At 38.7% G+C, this 17696-nt stretch overlaps 1 protein-coding gene across 1 annotated transcript in view; it reads left to right on the top strand.

Annotated features, from left to right (window-relative positions):
* Nucleotides 1-1117: 1117 nt before the first annotated feature.
* The window catches only part of LOC139305963 (disks large homolog 4-like), a 31323-nt gene continuing 14744 nt past the window's right edge, over nt 1118-17696 (top strand). The window contains exons 1-4 of the mRNA XM_070929915.1: nt 1118-1136; nt 3798-3917; nt 7258-7328; nt 16519-16644. Coding sequence (XP_070786016.1) covers nt 1118-1136; nt 3798-3917; nt 7258-7328; nt 16519-16644 — 336 coding nt within the window. The remainder of the gene's footprint in view (nt 1137-3797; nt 3918-7257; nt 7329-16518; nt 16645-17696) is intronic.

The raw sequence follows: 17696 nt of genomic DNA, 5'->3' as shown, positions 1-17696 counted from the left end.
ATTTAGTGAAATCCTCTTCTCCTCTTCCTCTCTGAGAATCACATGTTCAGACTGACTCTCATGTCTGTACACTAAATATGAAGCTACAGCCAGCAGCCAGTTAGCTTAGCTTAGCACAACTGGAAACGGGGATACAGCTAGCCTGGCTCTGTCCAAAGGAAACAAAATCCACCCACCAGCAGCTCTAAAGCTGATGAACATGTTAAAACGACATGTTGTGGGTATACGCAGTTATATGTTGGTGTATTTCTTGACTATCTGATCTTCTAACTCTCAGAAAGAAAGAAAACAGGCACCTGTCAAACTATTCCTTTAATACACAAAGAAGACAGAGGACAAATTAAAATAACAATGAAGAGGAAATGATATAAGCAGGTAAAAAGATTCGGAGATGCCGTCAATGTACCGTGACGTTATGAGGTGCCTGAGATTTGTTCTGGCAATACCCCACATCTCTAGCCAGCCACGTCAACAGTTTCCATATTTCCATTTTATTTACACAATATTGTTGGATAGGTAATGTGCCACACACAGGTGAGACGACATGTTTCAGAGATCTGGTCTGCTGAGGAGGTTTAATGATTTCACAGGCAGTAAACAAACTGGTGAATAATAAACGTGGAGGAAAGTCTTTCATTTTCTGTTTATTATCTCTTTTTTAATTGGATTTTCTCTTATTTCTCTGTTTATTGTTTATTTTTATAATAGTGTTCCTTTTAGTTTTGTTTTATTTATTTTGTCTTCAACAGTTTTTATTTCCATATACATCCCTTCAGGTTCACTTTAAAGGCTCTTTAACTATTTAAATTACACATAAACTCACACATATAACTGAAGAGTTTAATTGTAGACATAGATTCAAAACCGATTCCAATTAAAAATATTGGAACATTAATAATTCAGATGTAGTTGAACAGAGCTGTCAGTGAAACTGACAGACAGCATCTTCCAGTCATACGTTCTGAATACAGGAGGAGGGCGGGGCTACAGTCTATATATATATATATATATATCTGTCTTACAGAGGGCTGATGGAGGGATTAGGACTTCATTACCCAGCATGCACTGTGTGTTTGTAAAATCCCTAAAGAGGATTTATGTGGATCAGAGAGACGACATGCCGCTGAAGAGAGAAGGTGAGACGTTTTTATCAACATTATCTGCTTCAGACAGAGTGTGTGTGTGTGTTTATTATTGTGTGTGTGTGTTTATTATTGTGTGTGTGTGTGTGTGTATTTCTTGTATTGTGTTTGTTTGTGTGTTCATTGTTCACTCTCATTCCTCTTCAGTGTGTTTCCTCTTGTCATCATCAGTAATATTTGTGTCATTTACGCTCCTTGTGATTTCACCTCTGACCTTTGACCTCTGACTGATTTATCTGCTCTTAGAGTTAAACAGGAAGTGCCACGTTTCCCTCCTTTTGCTGTTTTTAGCTCAGAGAGTTTGTTTATCAGGCGGTTTCAAACTGAGCGGACGATCCTGCATCACGTGACCTGTGCCCTACTACTGATACTACTCCAAATACTACTGATACTACTCAAAATGCTAACGATACTACTCCAAATACTACTGATACTACTCAAAATGCTACTGTTACTACTCCAAATACTACTGATACAATTCCAAATACCACTGATACTACTCAAAATACTACTGATACTACTCAAAATACCATTGATACTACTCCAAATAGTACCGATACTACTCAAAATGCTAACGATACTACTCAAAATACTACTGATACTACTCCAAATACTACTGATACTACTCAAAATGCTACTGACACTACTCAAAATGCTACTGATACTACTCCAAATACCACTGATACTACTCAAAATACTACTGATACTACTCCAAATACCACTGATACTACTCCAAATAGTACCGATACTACTCAAAATGCTAACGATACTACTCAAAATACTACTGATACTACTCCAAATACTACTGATACTACTCAAAATGCTAACGATACTACTCCAAATACTACTGATACTACTCCAAATACCACTGATACTACTCCAAATAGTACTGATACTACTCAAAATACTACTGACACTACTGATACTACTGATACTGCTAATACTACTACTGATACGACTCATAATACTACTGATACTACTCAAAATGCTACTGACACTACTCAAAATGCTACTGATACAACTCCAAATATCACTGATACTACTCAAAATGCTAACTATACTACTCCAAATACCACTGATACTACTCCAAATACCACTGATACTACTCAAAATACTACTGATACTACTCCAAATACCACTGATACTACTCCAAATAGTACCGATACTACTCAAAATGCTACTGATACTACTGATACTGCTAATACTACTACTGATACTACTCAAAATACTACTGATACTATTGATACTGCTAATACTACTACTGATACTACTCAAAATACTACTGATACTATTGATACTGCTAATACTACTACAGATACTACTCAAAATACTACTGGTGCTACTACTGTTACTACTGTATACTGATACTACTCAAAATACTACTGATACTACACATAATACTACTGATACTACTACTCCTACTGTTACTATTGTATACTGATACAACTCAAAATACTACTGATACTACTCAAAATACTACAGATACTACTCAAAATACTACTGTATACTGATACTACTCATAATACTACTGGTACTACTCGAAATACTACTGATACTACTCAAAATACTACTGATACTACTGATACTACTCAAAATACTACTGTGTACTGATACTACTCATAATACTACCGCTACTACTCGAAATACTACTGATACTACTCAAAATACTACTGATACTACTCATAATACTACTGATACTACTCAAAATACTACCCTATACTGATACTACTCAAAATACTACTGATACTACTGATAATACTACTGATGCTAATCATAATACTACTGATACTACTGATACTGCTAATACTACTACTGGTAATACTACTGTTACTACTCATAATACTACTGCTACTACTGATACTACTGCTACTCCTCACAATACTACTGATATTACTCATAACACTACTCAAAATACTACTGGAACTACTCAAAATACTACTGATACTACTCATAATACTACTGATACCACTGATAATACTACTGATGCTAATCATAATACTACTGATACTACTGATACTGGTAATACTACTACTGGTAATACTACTGTTACTACTCATAATACTACTGCTACTACTGATACTACTGCTACTCCTCGCAATACTACTGATATTACTCATAATATTACTGATACTACTGATACTGCTAATACTACTACTGGTAATACTACTGTTACTACTCATAATACTACTGCTACTACTGATACTACTGCTACTCCTCGCAATACTACTGATATTACTCATAATATTACTGATACTACTGATACTGCTAATACTACTACTGGTAATACTACTGTTACTACTCATAATACTACTGCTACTACTGATACTACTGCTACTCCTCGCAATACTACTGATATTACTCATAATATTACTGATACTATTCATAATACTACTGATACTGCTGATACTACTACTGATACTACTCATCATACTACTGCTACTACTCATAATACTACTAATACTACTCATAATACTACTGATACTGCTGATACTACTGCTGATGCTGATGCTACTACTGTTACTACTGACACTACTGCAGTTACTACAGACGTGAACACACACATTGTTTGAAGGACTGTAGGGTCCCGTAGAATCTAGTAGAATCCAGTTGAGTCCAGTTGAGTCCAGTAAAGCCTGTGTTGGTTGTCCTCCTCAGATACTGAGCGTGCTCTGCAGGTGATGGAGGCCTGTCAGGCCGGAGCTACTGAAGGGGTCAAAGGTCGCGCAGAGAAACTGCTGAACATCTTCCAGAGTGACCTGTTCCAGGCCCTGCTGGGTAACACACCTCAAACACGTTTATTTACAGTTCTGTTGACTGCGATAACACCTCACTAACACCAGGTGGCAGCGTTGAGTTGTCATGAGTTGAAGTCACGTGACCACGTGATGAGCCATAGCTAACATTAGCTGACTATCAGTAGCTAATATTAGACAATCAGTACCTCATGTTACTTAGTTAAGAGTAGCTAGATATTTCCATCTCATTAGAAACAGCATGAATACTACTAATCAATAAAGGAATCAATAAAGTATTTCTGATACTGATTTTGATAACTCTGAAACATACAGATGTCTCCATGTACGCAGACAGAAATAAAACTAACGCCTACATTTCCTAAAGATTCATCTTTTAGCCTCTAAAACTGTAATTCCTGTGCGAGTCTAAACACAAGTTTAAGCTTGTGTTTAGACTCTTCCAAACTCTTCTGACTCAAACTTTCTAATTGACACAGCTATGACTACTAGCTAGATCGGGTCACTCTAAAAGGAAAGGCTTAGTGTCGGTGACGGTGAAGTAATGCGACCGTGGTGGAGTTTATAGCCCTATGTGACTTTTTACTTCTGGTGATTCCATTGCCATCTCTCTGTGCTCTGATTGGTTGATCACATCAGCAGGTCCACAGGTGTACTGACCGCTGGAAGGTGTTTAAGAAAAGAAACTGCACTACAAAGACAAAACACAGCAGCTGTGTGTTTGGTCACAATTAGAGTTAAGATCTGAATCTGAAAACTTTGTGGATTCAAAGTTGATAAATTCTCCTAATGTTCAATTAAAATAAAGTTAATCAACAGATAAAAGTGAAATATTACATATACATTTTACACATACATCCACAAGTACATGTATACATACAGTCAATACACATATATACACACGTCGATTGTTTGACAGAAACATTCCAGCAAACATTACAATACAACAACTAATACTAAAATATTATATGGGCTTTGCATGAACACACATATCTAAAATAAGACTACTTCTCTGGCACTAAGTGAATATTCCTGGATTCCTTATTACAGGACACCTGGAGAACAGGTATCAATATGTTCAAATACACACATACATTTCAATTCACAGTTAGTTGTGGGCTTCCCCAAGGCTCAGTGTTGGGCCCATTATTGTTTATATTGTACATAAATTATACATGTGAGGTTTCCAAAACATTCAAATGTATTTTATTTGCTGATGATACAAATATATTTTGTTGTGGTAATGATTTGAAACTTGGTTTGATACGGTGGAAAAGGAATTGCCATCCCTAAAGAGTTGGTTTGATTGTAACAAAGAAAAAAAAAATTAATTTAAGACTAAATTCATAATTTTTGAGAATGATGCAACAAATACACAAAACAAACTCCTGATGAATGATGTTGAAATCGAAAGAGTTTCTGAAATTCAATTTCTGCGAGTGATAATAAATAATGTTGGAAACCACATAAAAAAACATTTCAGTCAAAATAAATACTGTATAAAATGAAGGATTTTCTAAATCAAGCTTCATTATATATACTGTTTCCTTATAATTACAAACTTACTATGTGGAAATACATATAAAACAATACAAATCCAAAAGAGAGCCGTCAAGTAACAAACTCACTGTTTCATTTTATTAAATTAAAAACACAAATTTGGTCGATTTTAAATGGTGTATAAAGTTAAAAATCAATTATTACCTGAAAGTATCCAAAGGTTGTTGGAGCAGCTGTAGTGAGGAATTGAACATGTTTAGTACTGTTAGCCCGATTCTTTAGTTGGAAGCCCAAAAACAAACTGGAGCAATGTTCAGTTCACAGATGTAAACTTTATTTCGGTCACAGAATCAGAATCAGAATCAGAAATACTTTATTGATCCCCGGGGGAAATTGTACAGAACCGGTGCTCCCATTCCAGAGTAGAAAAATAGCATAATTTAGAACTAAAGGTATGTACAAAATATAAAAATAAGAAATAGAAAATAAAAAATATACACATTTACAGTATTTAAGTGAAGTGAGGTAAAAAATATATATATATACAGTAACAATGTATATATATGTATGGATGTGTTGCACTGTAGTGTATAACTATATATGTATTGCACTATACATGTATTGCACTTAAACATTCAGGTAAAGTAAATGCAGCGCTGGGTATGAAAACCAGTTCTAACCAGTCATGTTATCTTCAAGGACGTACATTGTGCTCAGTAGAAAAGTACAAAACAGGATCATAGGTTCAGTGGAGAAATACAGAATCAGAATACATGATAGCTCGAAACATAGCCAATTATAACAGTACACTAACTCAGTTTAAAAAAATGTTAATTAAAATTAATTAAATAAATATAAAGATGTTCAATCAGATCACTATTGTATTTTTACTTCTAACAGGTAAGCAGAGAATGTGAATACTTCCACCATGGACGTAGTAACATCAGTACATTTACTCAAGTACTGTCAGAAGTACTTACAATTTGGAGGTACTTGTTCTTTACTTGAGTATTTAATTTCAATTATTTACTGCAGTAAAAGTACTAATACCACATTGTACAAATACTCTGTTCCAGTAAAAGTCTGTGAGTATAATGTGGAGTTGGTTGAGGTGGAGCTCATTCTGAACTATCAGCGAATAATTATTAGTGTTAGATTAATGATTATTAATCGATGGATTGTTTGGTCACAATCAGAATCAGAAACTGTTTATTGCCAAGTAACATAGATTACAAGGAATTTGCCGTGGTCTGATGGTGCTACATTTTTTTAACATATAACATATAATCTGACAGACAACAAACATGTAAAAATATAAGATGACCCAGAGCCCAAAGTGACGCCTTCACAAAGCTCCACATTATTAACAAGACATCACAATTATTAACAGCATTCAGAGGGAAAGCATCTGCATCTGAGCAGCTGGAACCACAAAATGGTTTCACACCATCAGTTCACTTCCTGTCAGTCTACTGATCCATTAATGGACTGATCGATTCAGCTGGACTTAATAAACTGGTTAATAACAAAACATCAGACTTTATAAACTCTTAATCTGTAAAGTAACTAAAGCTGTTAAATAAATGTTGTGAAGTGAAAGTGCTGCATTTCCCTCTGAGATGTGGTGGAGGAGAAGTAGAAAGACTCAAGTAAAGTACAAGTACCTCTAAGTTGTACTTAAATACAGTAAATGGCAGTAAATGTACTTGATTACTTTCCATCACTGGAGGAGGAGCGATATGATTGGTCAAAACATCACAAACACACATATCTGACACGTGTGTGTGTGTGTGTGTGTGTGCGTGTGTGTGTGTGTGTGTGTGTGTGTGTGCGCGCGCATGTATGTGTGTGTGTGTGAGCAGACATACAGGAGTTCTACGAGCTGACAGTTTGTGAGAACCAGACGACGAGCCGACCTCACACACCTGGACAGGTACGAACACACACACACACACACACACACACACACACACACATACACATACACATACACACACTTCCTCTCTGTCTCGAATCCACATGGCAACAACACCCATCGCTGTTACCTAGCAACAGCTGCAGCAGCATTACCGGGGGAACAGCTGCATAACACCATGGCAACAGGAGCCCTACCCCCACCACCTCCTCCTCTCTCTCTCTCTCTCTCTCTGTTTTCTTGTCATCAACCAGCAAGTGACTCAAGGAGGTGTACACCCCCCCCCCAAAAAAAACACACACCAGTCTTCTTCATCTGTCTCGCTCGCCCCCCCCGCCCCCCGGCTCGGTGCTGACAGACGGAGGGATAGAGGAGGCGAGCGAGAGAGGACAGACAGACAAACGAGGGGAGAAAGAGGGGAGAGAGAGAGAGAGGGGGAGGGCGACAAAGAGAGAGAGAGATCGGGCATGAGTGTGTGAGTGTGTGTGTGTGTGAGTGTGTGTGTGTGTGTGGAAATGTGTGTGTGTGTGTGTGGATATGGACTGCCTCTGCATTGTCACCACCAAGGTAAGAGCAGACCGCCCGCATGCATCCGCTAAAACACATCACACACACATGGTTTATGAGGACACACATGTGCCCTCATAAACCATGTGTGTGTGTGTGTGTCTTTGTAAACCATCAAAGCCGGTTTTCATGTGTGTGTTTGTTTCTACCGTCATGTTTTCATTCACTACCCTACGTCTCTCTCTCTCTCACTCTCTTTTCACGTGTGTGTGTGTATGTGGTTAGCATGGCCACATTAGCATGTATGTTAACTCAGGCTAGGTAGCTATTAGCAGGGCCATAGCCGGGATACTCAATTCAGCACATGTGGAAACAGCATGTCACATCTCACGTGACACAGACACTTATCTGAAATAAGTATTCGCTCTGTGATAATCAGTTTGAGTTACAGTGGATGTGCAACAGGTCGTGTGTTGTAATCCAGCCGGGGGGGGGGGGTTAGTAAAATGCAATGTCATTCTGATCTATTGCATTCATTGTCCTCACTTAACTAGCTATTCTTGTCGCTGTTCGTTCAAGTCAAATGGAGGTAACTAGGAAGTCGTGGAACAGACAATCGTGACACCAAACCACCTGGTGGAAAGACCGCGGTTAAAGTTAGCTGACTTTTTAAAATGCAACCGCATGAACGTAACATTAGCATGTCACTCAGTGAAGCAGCAGAGTCAGTTTAGGATTGGGCTGCGTTGAAATTGTTTAGAACGTTTTGTTTGTTTGTTCTCATTTTTTGTCTCATAAAAGTGACTAAGTCCCTGGTATAATATTTAATCTTTTGCACACAAGTTATTATTTTTTTCACAAGGTACGGATCTTAAGTGAACGTCTGCGAACAAGATATCATGTGCAGACAAGATAATAACCTTTGCCTACAAGATCTTGTCCACAGAGGTAATTATCTTGTTCCCACAAGATGTGCTTCTTATGTACCTTGTTGGCACAAGATATAGCTCTTGTCTTCAAAAGCTATGATAAAAAATAGAATCTGTCAGGACTTTAGGACTACATCATTTTAATATATTGCACCTGTGAACCAACAATTTCACATCAAACATCACATGTGAAACAACATTTCACTGACACACTGACTGGTACATGTGATTTTTGGACGTTTCAAATACAGGCAAATGTGGTTTGTGGTTTTAGGGAGTGAAGTGCTCAAACTATTTATTGGCAACTAACAGCCAGACGCATCAACTGTGTGCAGCTTCCTGATGTCTAGGTCCAATCTTTACTGGTGTTTTAGCTCTAGTTTGGTCTTAAACTTACTGGTGTTTTAGCTCTGGTTTGGTCCAATCTTTACTGGTGTTTTATCTCTGGTTTGGTCTTAAATCTACTGGTGTTTTAGCTCTGGTTTGCTCTTGAATTTACTTGTGTTTTAGCTCTGATTTGGTCCAGTATTTACTGGTGTTTAGCTCTGGTTTGGTCTTAAATTTACTGGTGTTTTAGCTCTGGTTTGGTCCAATATTTACTGGTGTTTTAGCTCTGGTTTGGTCTTAAATTTACTGGTGTTTTAGCTCTGGTTTGGTCCAATCTTTACTGGTGTTTTAGCTCTGGTTTGGTCTTAAATCTACTGGTGTTTTAGCTCTGGTTTGGCTTATATTTACTGGTGTTTTAGCTCTGGTTTGGTCTTATATTTACTGGTGTTTTAGCTCTGGTTTGGTCCAATCTTTACTGGTGTTTTAGCTCTGGTTGGTCTTATATTTACTGGTGTTTTAGCTCTAGTTTGGTCTTAAATTTACTGGTGTTTTAGCTCTGGTTTGGTCCAATCTTTACTGGTGTTTTAGCTCTGGTTGGTCTTATATTTACTGGTGTTTTAGCTCTGGTTTGGTCTTAAATTTACTGGTGTTTTAGCTCTGGTCTGGTCCAATCTTTACTGGTGTTTTAGCTCTGGTTTGGCTTATATTTACTGGTGTTTTAGCTCTGGTTTGGTCTTATATTTACTGGTGTTTTAGCTCTAGTTTGGTCTTAAATTTACTGGTGTTTTAGCTCTGGTTTGGTCCAATCTTTACTGGTGTTTTAGCTCTAGTTTGGTCTTAAATTTACTGGTGTTTTAGCTCTGGTTTGGTCCAATCTTTACTGGTGTTTTAGCTCTGGTTGGTCTTATATTTACTGGTGTTTTAGCTCTGGTTTGGTCTTAAATTTACTGGTGTTTTAGCTCTGGTTGGTCTTATATTTACTGGTGTTTTAGCTCTAGTTTGGTCTTAAATTTACTGGTGTTTTAGCTCTGGTTTGGTCCAATCTTTACTGGTGTTTTAGCTCTGGTTGGTCTTATATTTACTGGTGTTTTAGCTCTGGTTTGGTCTTAAATTTACTGGTGTTTTAGCTCTGGTCTGGTCCAATCTTTACTGGTGTTTTAGCTCTGGTTTGGCTTATATTTACTGGTGTTTTAGCTCTGGTTTGGTCTTATATTTACTGGTGTTTTAGCTCTAGTTTGGTCTTAAATTTACTGGTGTTTTAGCTCTGGTTTGGTCCAATCTTTACTGGTGTTTTAGCTCTAGTTTGGTCTTAAATTTACTGGTGTTTTAGCTCTGGTTTGGTCCAATCTTTACTGGTGTTTTAGCTCTGGTTGGTCTTATATTTACTGGTGTTTTAGCTCTGGTTTGGTCTTAAATTTACTGGTGTTTTAGCTCTGGTCTGGTCCAATCTTTACTGGTGTTTTAGCTCTGGTTTGGCTTATATTTACTGGTGTTTTAGCTCTGGTTTGGTCTTATATTTACTGGTGTTTTAGCTCTAGTTTGGTCTTAAATTTACTGGTGTTTTAGCTCTGGTTTGGTCCAATCTTTACTGGTGTTTTAGCTCTGGTTGGTCTTATATTTACTGGTGTTTTAGCTCTAGTTTGGTCCAATCTTTACTGGTGTTTTAGCTCTGGTTTGGTCTTAAATCTACTGGTGTTTTAGCTCTGGTTTGGCTTATATTTACTGGTGTTTTAGCTCTGGTTTGGTCTTATATTTACTGGTGTTTTAGCTCTAGTTTGGTCTTAAATTTACTGGTGTTTTAGCTCTGGTTTGGTCCAATCTTTACTGGTGTTTTAGCTCTGGTTGGTCTTATATTTACTGGTGTTTTAGCTCTGGTTTGGTCTTAAATTTACTGGTGTTTTAGCTCTGGTCTGGTCCAATCTTTACTGGTGTTTTAACTCTGGTTTGGTCTTATATTTACTGGTGTTTTAGCTCTGGTCTGGTCCAATCTTTACTGGTGTTTTAGCTCTGGTTTGGCTTATATTTACTGGTGTTTTAGCTCTGGTTTGGTCTTATATTTACTGGTGTTTTAGCTCTAGTTTGGTTTTAAATTTACTGGTGTTTTAGCTCTGGTTTGGTCCAATCTTTACTGGTGTTTTAGCTCTGGTTGGTCTTATATTTACTGGTGTTTTAGCTCTGGTTTGGTCTTAAATTTACTGGTGTTTTAGCTCTGGTCTGGTCCAATCTTTACTGGTGTTTTAGCTCTGGTTGGTCTTATATTTACTGGTGTTTTAGCTCTGGTTTGGTCTTAAATTTACTGGTGTTTTAGCTCTGGTCTGGTCCAATCTTTACTGGTGTTTTAACTCTGGTTTGGTCTTATATTTACTGGTGTTTTAGCTCTGGTCTGGTCCAATCTTTACTGGTGTTTTAGCTCTGGTTTGGTCTTATATTTACTGGTGTTTTAGCTCTGGTTTGGTCTTAGATTTACTGGTGTTGTAGCTCTGGTCTGGTCCAATCTTTACTGGTGTTTTAGCTCTGGTTTGGTCTTATATTTACTGGTGTTTTAGCTCTGGTTTGGTCTTATATTTACTGGTGTTTTAGCTCTAGTTTGGTCTTAAATTTACTGGTGTTTTAGCTCTGGTTTGGTCCAATCTTTACTGGTGTTTTAGCTCTGGTTTGGTCCCATCTTTACTGGTGTTTTAGCTCTAGTTTGGTCTTAAACTTACTGGTGTTTTAGCTCTGGTTTGGTCCAATCTTTACTGGTGTTTTAGCTCTGGTTTGGTCTTAAATCTACTGGTGTTTTAGCTCTGGTTTGGTCTTAAATTTACTTGTGTTTTAGCTCTGATTTGGTCCAATATTTACTGGTGTTTTAGCTCTAGTTTGGTCTTAAATGTACTGGTGTTTTAGCTCTGGTTTGGTCCAATATTTACTGGTGTTTTAGCTCTGGTTTGGTCTTAAATTCACTGGTGTTTTAGCTCTGGTTTGGCTTATATTTACTGGTGTTTTAGCTCTGGTTTGGTCTTAAATTTACTGGTGTTTTAGCTCTGGTTTGGTCCAATCTTTACTGGTGTTTTAGCTCTGGTTGGTCTTATATTTACTGGTGTTTTAGCTCTGGTTTGGTCTTAAATTTACTGGTGTTTTAGCTCTGGTCTGGTCCAATCTTTACTGGTGTTTTAACTCTGGTTTGGTCTTATATTTACTGGTGTTTTAGCTCTGGTCTGGTCCAATCTTTACTGGTGTTTTAGCTCTGGTTTGGCTTATATTTACTGGTGTTTTAGCTCTGGTTTGGTCTTATATTTACTGGTGTTTTAGCTCTGGTTTGGTCTTAAATTTACTGGTGTTTTAGCTCTGGTTTGGTCCAATCTTTACTGGTGTTTTAGCTCTGGTTGGTCTTATATTTACTGGTGTTTTAGCTCTGGTTTGGTCTTAAATTTACTGGTGTTTTAGCTCTGGTCTGGTCCAATCTTTACTGGTGTTTTAGCTCTGGTTTGGTCTTAAATTTACTGGTGTTTTAGCTCTGGTTTGGTCCAATCTTTACTGGTGTTTTAGCTCTGGTTGGTCTTATATTTACTGGTGTTTTAGCTCTGGTTTGGTCTTAAATTTACTGGTGTTTTAGCTCTGGTCTGGTCCAATCTTTACTGGTGTTTTAACTCTGGTTTGGTCTTATATTTACTGGTGTTTTAGCTCTGGTCTGGTCCAATCTTTACTGGTGTTTTAGCTCTGGTTTGGTCTTATATTTACTGGTGTTTTAGCTCTGGTTTGGTCTTAGATTTACTGGTGTTGTAGCTCTGGTCTGGTCCAATCTTTACTGGTGTTTTAGCTCTGGTTTGGTCTTATATTTACTGGTGTTTTATCTCTGGTTTGGTCGATTATTGTTTTTTTTTATCCCCAGCTTCTTCCAACATTTCCTGGTGTAATATTCTTCTATTTTCTACAGAGAGAGAGAGATGGATGTGTTGGATCAGAAATAGCTTCTACTATCTTTAGCTACATCAGTACTGCTAATGGACACACACACACACACACACACACACACACACACACACTCTCAGACATCTTGTTGTGTGTTCAGACCAAGACTTCAACTCCACTCAGTCCTGATTGGATAGCAATCTGTTTTAGTGGACCAATGAAAAGACACCAAATCACACCATAACCATAACCAGTTCAGACCACATTTAGACTGGTTAAGACCAGTTTATAGACATCACCATTGTCATTGTTTTTGACTAGTTTGACCAGTGTAGGCCAAATTGAACTGCTTTGGTTTAGGCTTTGACCAGCTTTATGTAGCTTCACACCTGTACAGACCAATTTATCGTAATTTTAACTGTTTTTTGGACTAGTCTCAAACCAGTTTTAAACATGTTTTATTTAGATTTCAGACCAGTGTAGACCAATTAAGACAACTTTAATTTGGTTTCCTGTTTTAAACTAGTTTAGTCCTCTTAATTCCGGTGTGGACAAGTTAATATTGATGTATATCATTTTCTCAGCTCATTTAATTTCAGTTTTAAATCATCGTTGATCAAGTAAAACCTTTTGTCCCACCAGTGGAGATGAATTTAAACCAGTAGAGACCAGTTATAAGACACATTATATTGTTTTACTCCAGTTTAGACTTGATTAGACTACTTTCTTTGCCTGATATCAGACTGAACTTTAAACTTTCATTACTCATTTCACTCCATGGGGGGATTCGATTTTAACCAATCACTAGATTCCAATTGTATCCAACATACTGGTTTTGTCAGGGTTTTAAGAGTGGAGTTCCCAGTTTTACACCTGTTTATACCTTTATTTTTGTTTACACCAGTTTTGTTAAACTAGCTTAGAGCTATTTTGGCCTGTCATAGACTGAGCTAGTCCAGTATTTTCCAGTTTGACAAGTTAATATCAGAGTTGACTAGTTTCATGGCTGATTTTATTTTAGTTTCAGGCCACTATTGACCAATTTAATCTAGTTTGGAACAGTTTTAGACCTTTTTACACCAGCGTAGACTCATTTACAATGACTGAGACCAGTTTTCAGGCATGTTACATTGATCTTAGACCAGATTAGACTCCAACGTCAGTGCAACGTATTGTAGTTAACAGTGGTTTCAGACCTGTTTCAGATCAGTTACACCTTGTTAAACATGAGACTATACAAAGTTAACGGTAGATTACTGGTCAGGAGTGTGTGATTGGACATGCCGTTTCTACAACGCCTGCTGTTTCCATGAATGTTCATCTTATACAGAACTCACCAGTTAACACTCATTAGTTAGACCAGTTGAGTCCAGTTTAGACTCACCATCTGATCTTCTAATATATCACATAATATGATAATGCGTTTTAGTGGTCCAAGATCTTCCATGAACAATCTCCACAGAATAACATGAAAATGAACACGATGTGTTTATTGTTGTGAATGTAATAAACAGCAGATGTATGAGCTGTGATTGACAGCGTGTGCAGCGCTGCGGCCACATGTCAGTCACAAACACACGAGTAAATACAGCCAGGCAGATTTCCAGCAACACGTCAACACACTTTACACAGCGACGTATTTATAGACTTAACTCTTCACTGTCTGAAACTGATCTGAAGTCAGATCACTATGAGGCTTTGTGGTCATGAGGTCAGAAGTCACGACTTCTCATGATTCTTCTTCGTGGTTTTTATTACAGACAGACAGAAGAAAAATACAGGTCAAAGAACAGACAGTCGGGTAAAAAGCAAGACAGACAGAATCAGACAGACAGACTGGTGATCAGACTAACGTTAGTAGAAAGAGCTGACCAGACTTCTGTCACTGCTGCAGGCCGGAGGCTCCAGGCTGCATTAGCTGCTATTAGCATCTGTCCTCTTCCAGGTCTCCATGGTGGAGAGGAGGTCATGTGATTCAAGTCTGTTTGGTGACACCTGAAGTTTTGTCATCCTGATTGTCCACACTGTAGTTTTATTATGGTGGTCTATTCTGCACATCTACTTCCTGTCTGTCCGTCCTGAAGAGAGATTCCTCCTCTGCTGCTCTTCCTGAGCTTTCTAACAGTTTTCCCCGTTAAAGGGTTACTTTGGGGAGTGTTCCCTTATGTGATTTGAGGGTCTAAGGACAGAGGGTGTGTTAGGCTCTACAGACTGTGAAGCCCACCTTTAAATAGAATCGACTCCAATCCAGGTGTTGACAAGGAAGATGTGTGGAATAAAAAAAGAGGACATCTGTCTGTCTGTCTGTCTGTCTGTCTGTCTGTCGGCCTGCCTGTCTGTCTGTCTGTCTGTCTGTCTGTCACCCTGTCTGCCTGCCTGCCTGCCTGCCTGCCTGCCTGTCTGTATCTCTTTCTTTATGAATTAAGGCTGGCTCCTCCTCTGTCCGGTTATGTCAGTTGCCGGGCAACGGTGGCTCTCAGGGCTTTGTTGTTACTATGCCAACCGCATCACCATCTCACCTCTCATTCCCTTCCCTTCTTCTTACTCTCTCCGTCCCTCCCTCTCTGTCTTTCTGTCTTAATCTCTCTGTCCCTCCCTCTCTGTCTTAATCTCTCTGTCCCTCCCTCTCTGTCTTACTCGCCCTGTCCCTCCGTCCCTGTCTTACTCTCTCTGTCCCTCCCTCCCTGTCTCCCCCCCTGTCCCTCCCTCTCTGTCTTTCTGTCTTACTCTCTCATCTTTAGATCACCTTGGTGTGTGTGTGTGTGTGTGTGTGTGTGTGTGTGTGTGTGTGTGAGAGAGAGAGAGCAAGAGAGACGATGATTTCATGGATCAATAACCAATCAGATCAGTTTAACCTCATGACACTGTGTCTTATATTTCAGGACTATGTGGACAGTACTGCTCTGGTTCGTTTCTTCCTGATGAAGGAAAATCTTAATGCTGCAACATAAAATGATGATCTCATATTTATTATTATTGTTCTTTCAACGTCTATGAAGCTAAATCCCTTAACCGTTAGTAATGATCTAGTTTAGTATTTATAATTAATAGATAACTGATTGAACAATAATGTGTTTCAGTAGAAGTCATTAGCTGCATTATTTTAGGACTAGGTGTTTTAAAGAGTTTCTACCCCTTAAATCTTAAATGAAAGTGAATTTTAAGGAATAAAAATTATTATAAACAACTATGCAGTTCCTGAGGTTTTAGGGGTCCTTGAGGAGGTTCTGACAGTCCATGCAGAGGTTGTAGGAGTCCTTGGGGGTGGGGGTGGGGGGTTCTAGAGGTACTTAAGGAGGTGCCAGAGGTTCTTGGGGAGGTACTGCAGCCCCCACCGATTAATGTCCATGGTTTTGGAATCACCACATGTGGTTCTAGAATACCTTGATTGTTTTTGAAAATATAGAGAAATGCAGTATAATGGAAATACTGGACACACTGGTATCGGCTCCATGAACAGGTCGTCTTCAGAGATGCTAATGTTTACATGCATTTTCTATGGTGCTAATGCTAACAGCTAATGCTAACACGTGATGTGATCTTTGTCTCTGCAGAAGTATCGTTACCAAGACGATGAGACTCCGCCTGTCGACCCCAGCCCCGGTCACATGACCCACGGACGCAGCACTGAGCTGAGCCACGCACACCTGGACGGATACACACACCCTGCCGCACTCACTGTACGCACACACACGCACACACACACACACACACACACACACACACACACACACACACTGAGGTCATCACTGTGGGGGTTCTGCACTACACTTCCCAGAATTCAGCTGTCACATCTCAAGATGTTTGGAAGGAGGTTCCAGAGTTCCTTGAGGAGGTTCTAGAGGTCCTTGATAAGATTTCAGAGGTCAGTGAGGAAGTTCTATGGTTGCTTGAGGATGTCTGAGACGTCCTTGGGGAGGTTCTAAGGGTCCTTGAGGAGGTTTCAGAATCAGAATCAGAAATACTTTATTGATCCCTGGGGGGAAATTGTACAGTACTGGTGCTCCCATTCAAGAGCAGAAAGTAGCAAAAATTTAGAACTAAAAGTATGTACAAATATAAAAATAAGAAATATAAAATAAAAAATATACACATTTACAATATTTAAGTGAAAAATAAAAGTAAAAAATATATACAATAACAATGTATGTGTATATATATACATGTATTGCACTGTTGTGTATGACTATACATGTATTGCACTGAAAATTTAAGAATAAATAATGAGGTAGTTTATGAACAGGTGAAGCAGGTCCAGATTTCCAGTCTCTTCCTGAGTGTCTGACCCTCAGAGGGAGGAGCTGAACAGTCTGATGGCCACAGGCAGGAATGATTTCCTGTGTCGCTCTGTTGTACATTTGGGAGGAATGAGTCTCCCACTGAAGCTGCTCTTGTGTCCGACCAGTACGTCATGGAGAGGATGTGAGACATTGTCCAAGATGACCCACAGCTTAGACAGTGTCCTCCTCTCTGATGGTGAGAGTCCAGCTCCACCCCCACAACGTCACTGGCCATGCGGATCAGTTTGTTTAGTCTGTTGGAGTCCGCCACCCTCAGCCTGCTGAGATGTCTTTCAGGAGGTTTTGGGGTATTTAAGAGATCCTTGAGCAAAATCTGGTCGACACACCTCCTAGAGGTTTGAGAGGTCCTTGAGGAGGTTCTTGTGGTCCTTAATAGTAACTGTCACACCAGTGTGCTGTATGAACCATGTTTTCAGATAATATGCAGTTCT

The sequence above is a fragment of the Enoplosus armatus genome, chromosome 23 (genome assembly GCF_043641665.1).
Source record: "Enoplosus armatus isolate fEnoArm2 chromosome 23, fEnoArm2.hap1, whole genome shotgun sequence".
Taxonomy (NCBI): domain Eukaryota; kingdom Metazoa; phylum Chordata; class Actinopteri; order Centrarchiformes; family Enoplosidae; genus Enoplosus; species Enoplosus armatus.
This window is presented reverse-complemented; position numbering and strand designations above follow the sequence as displayed.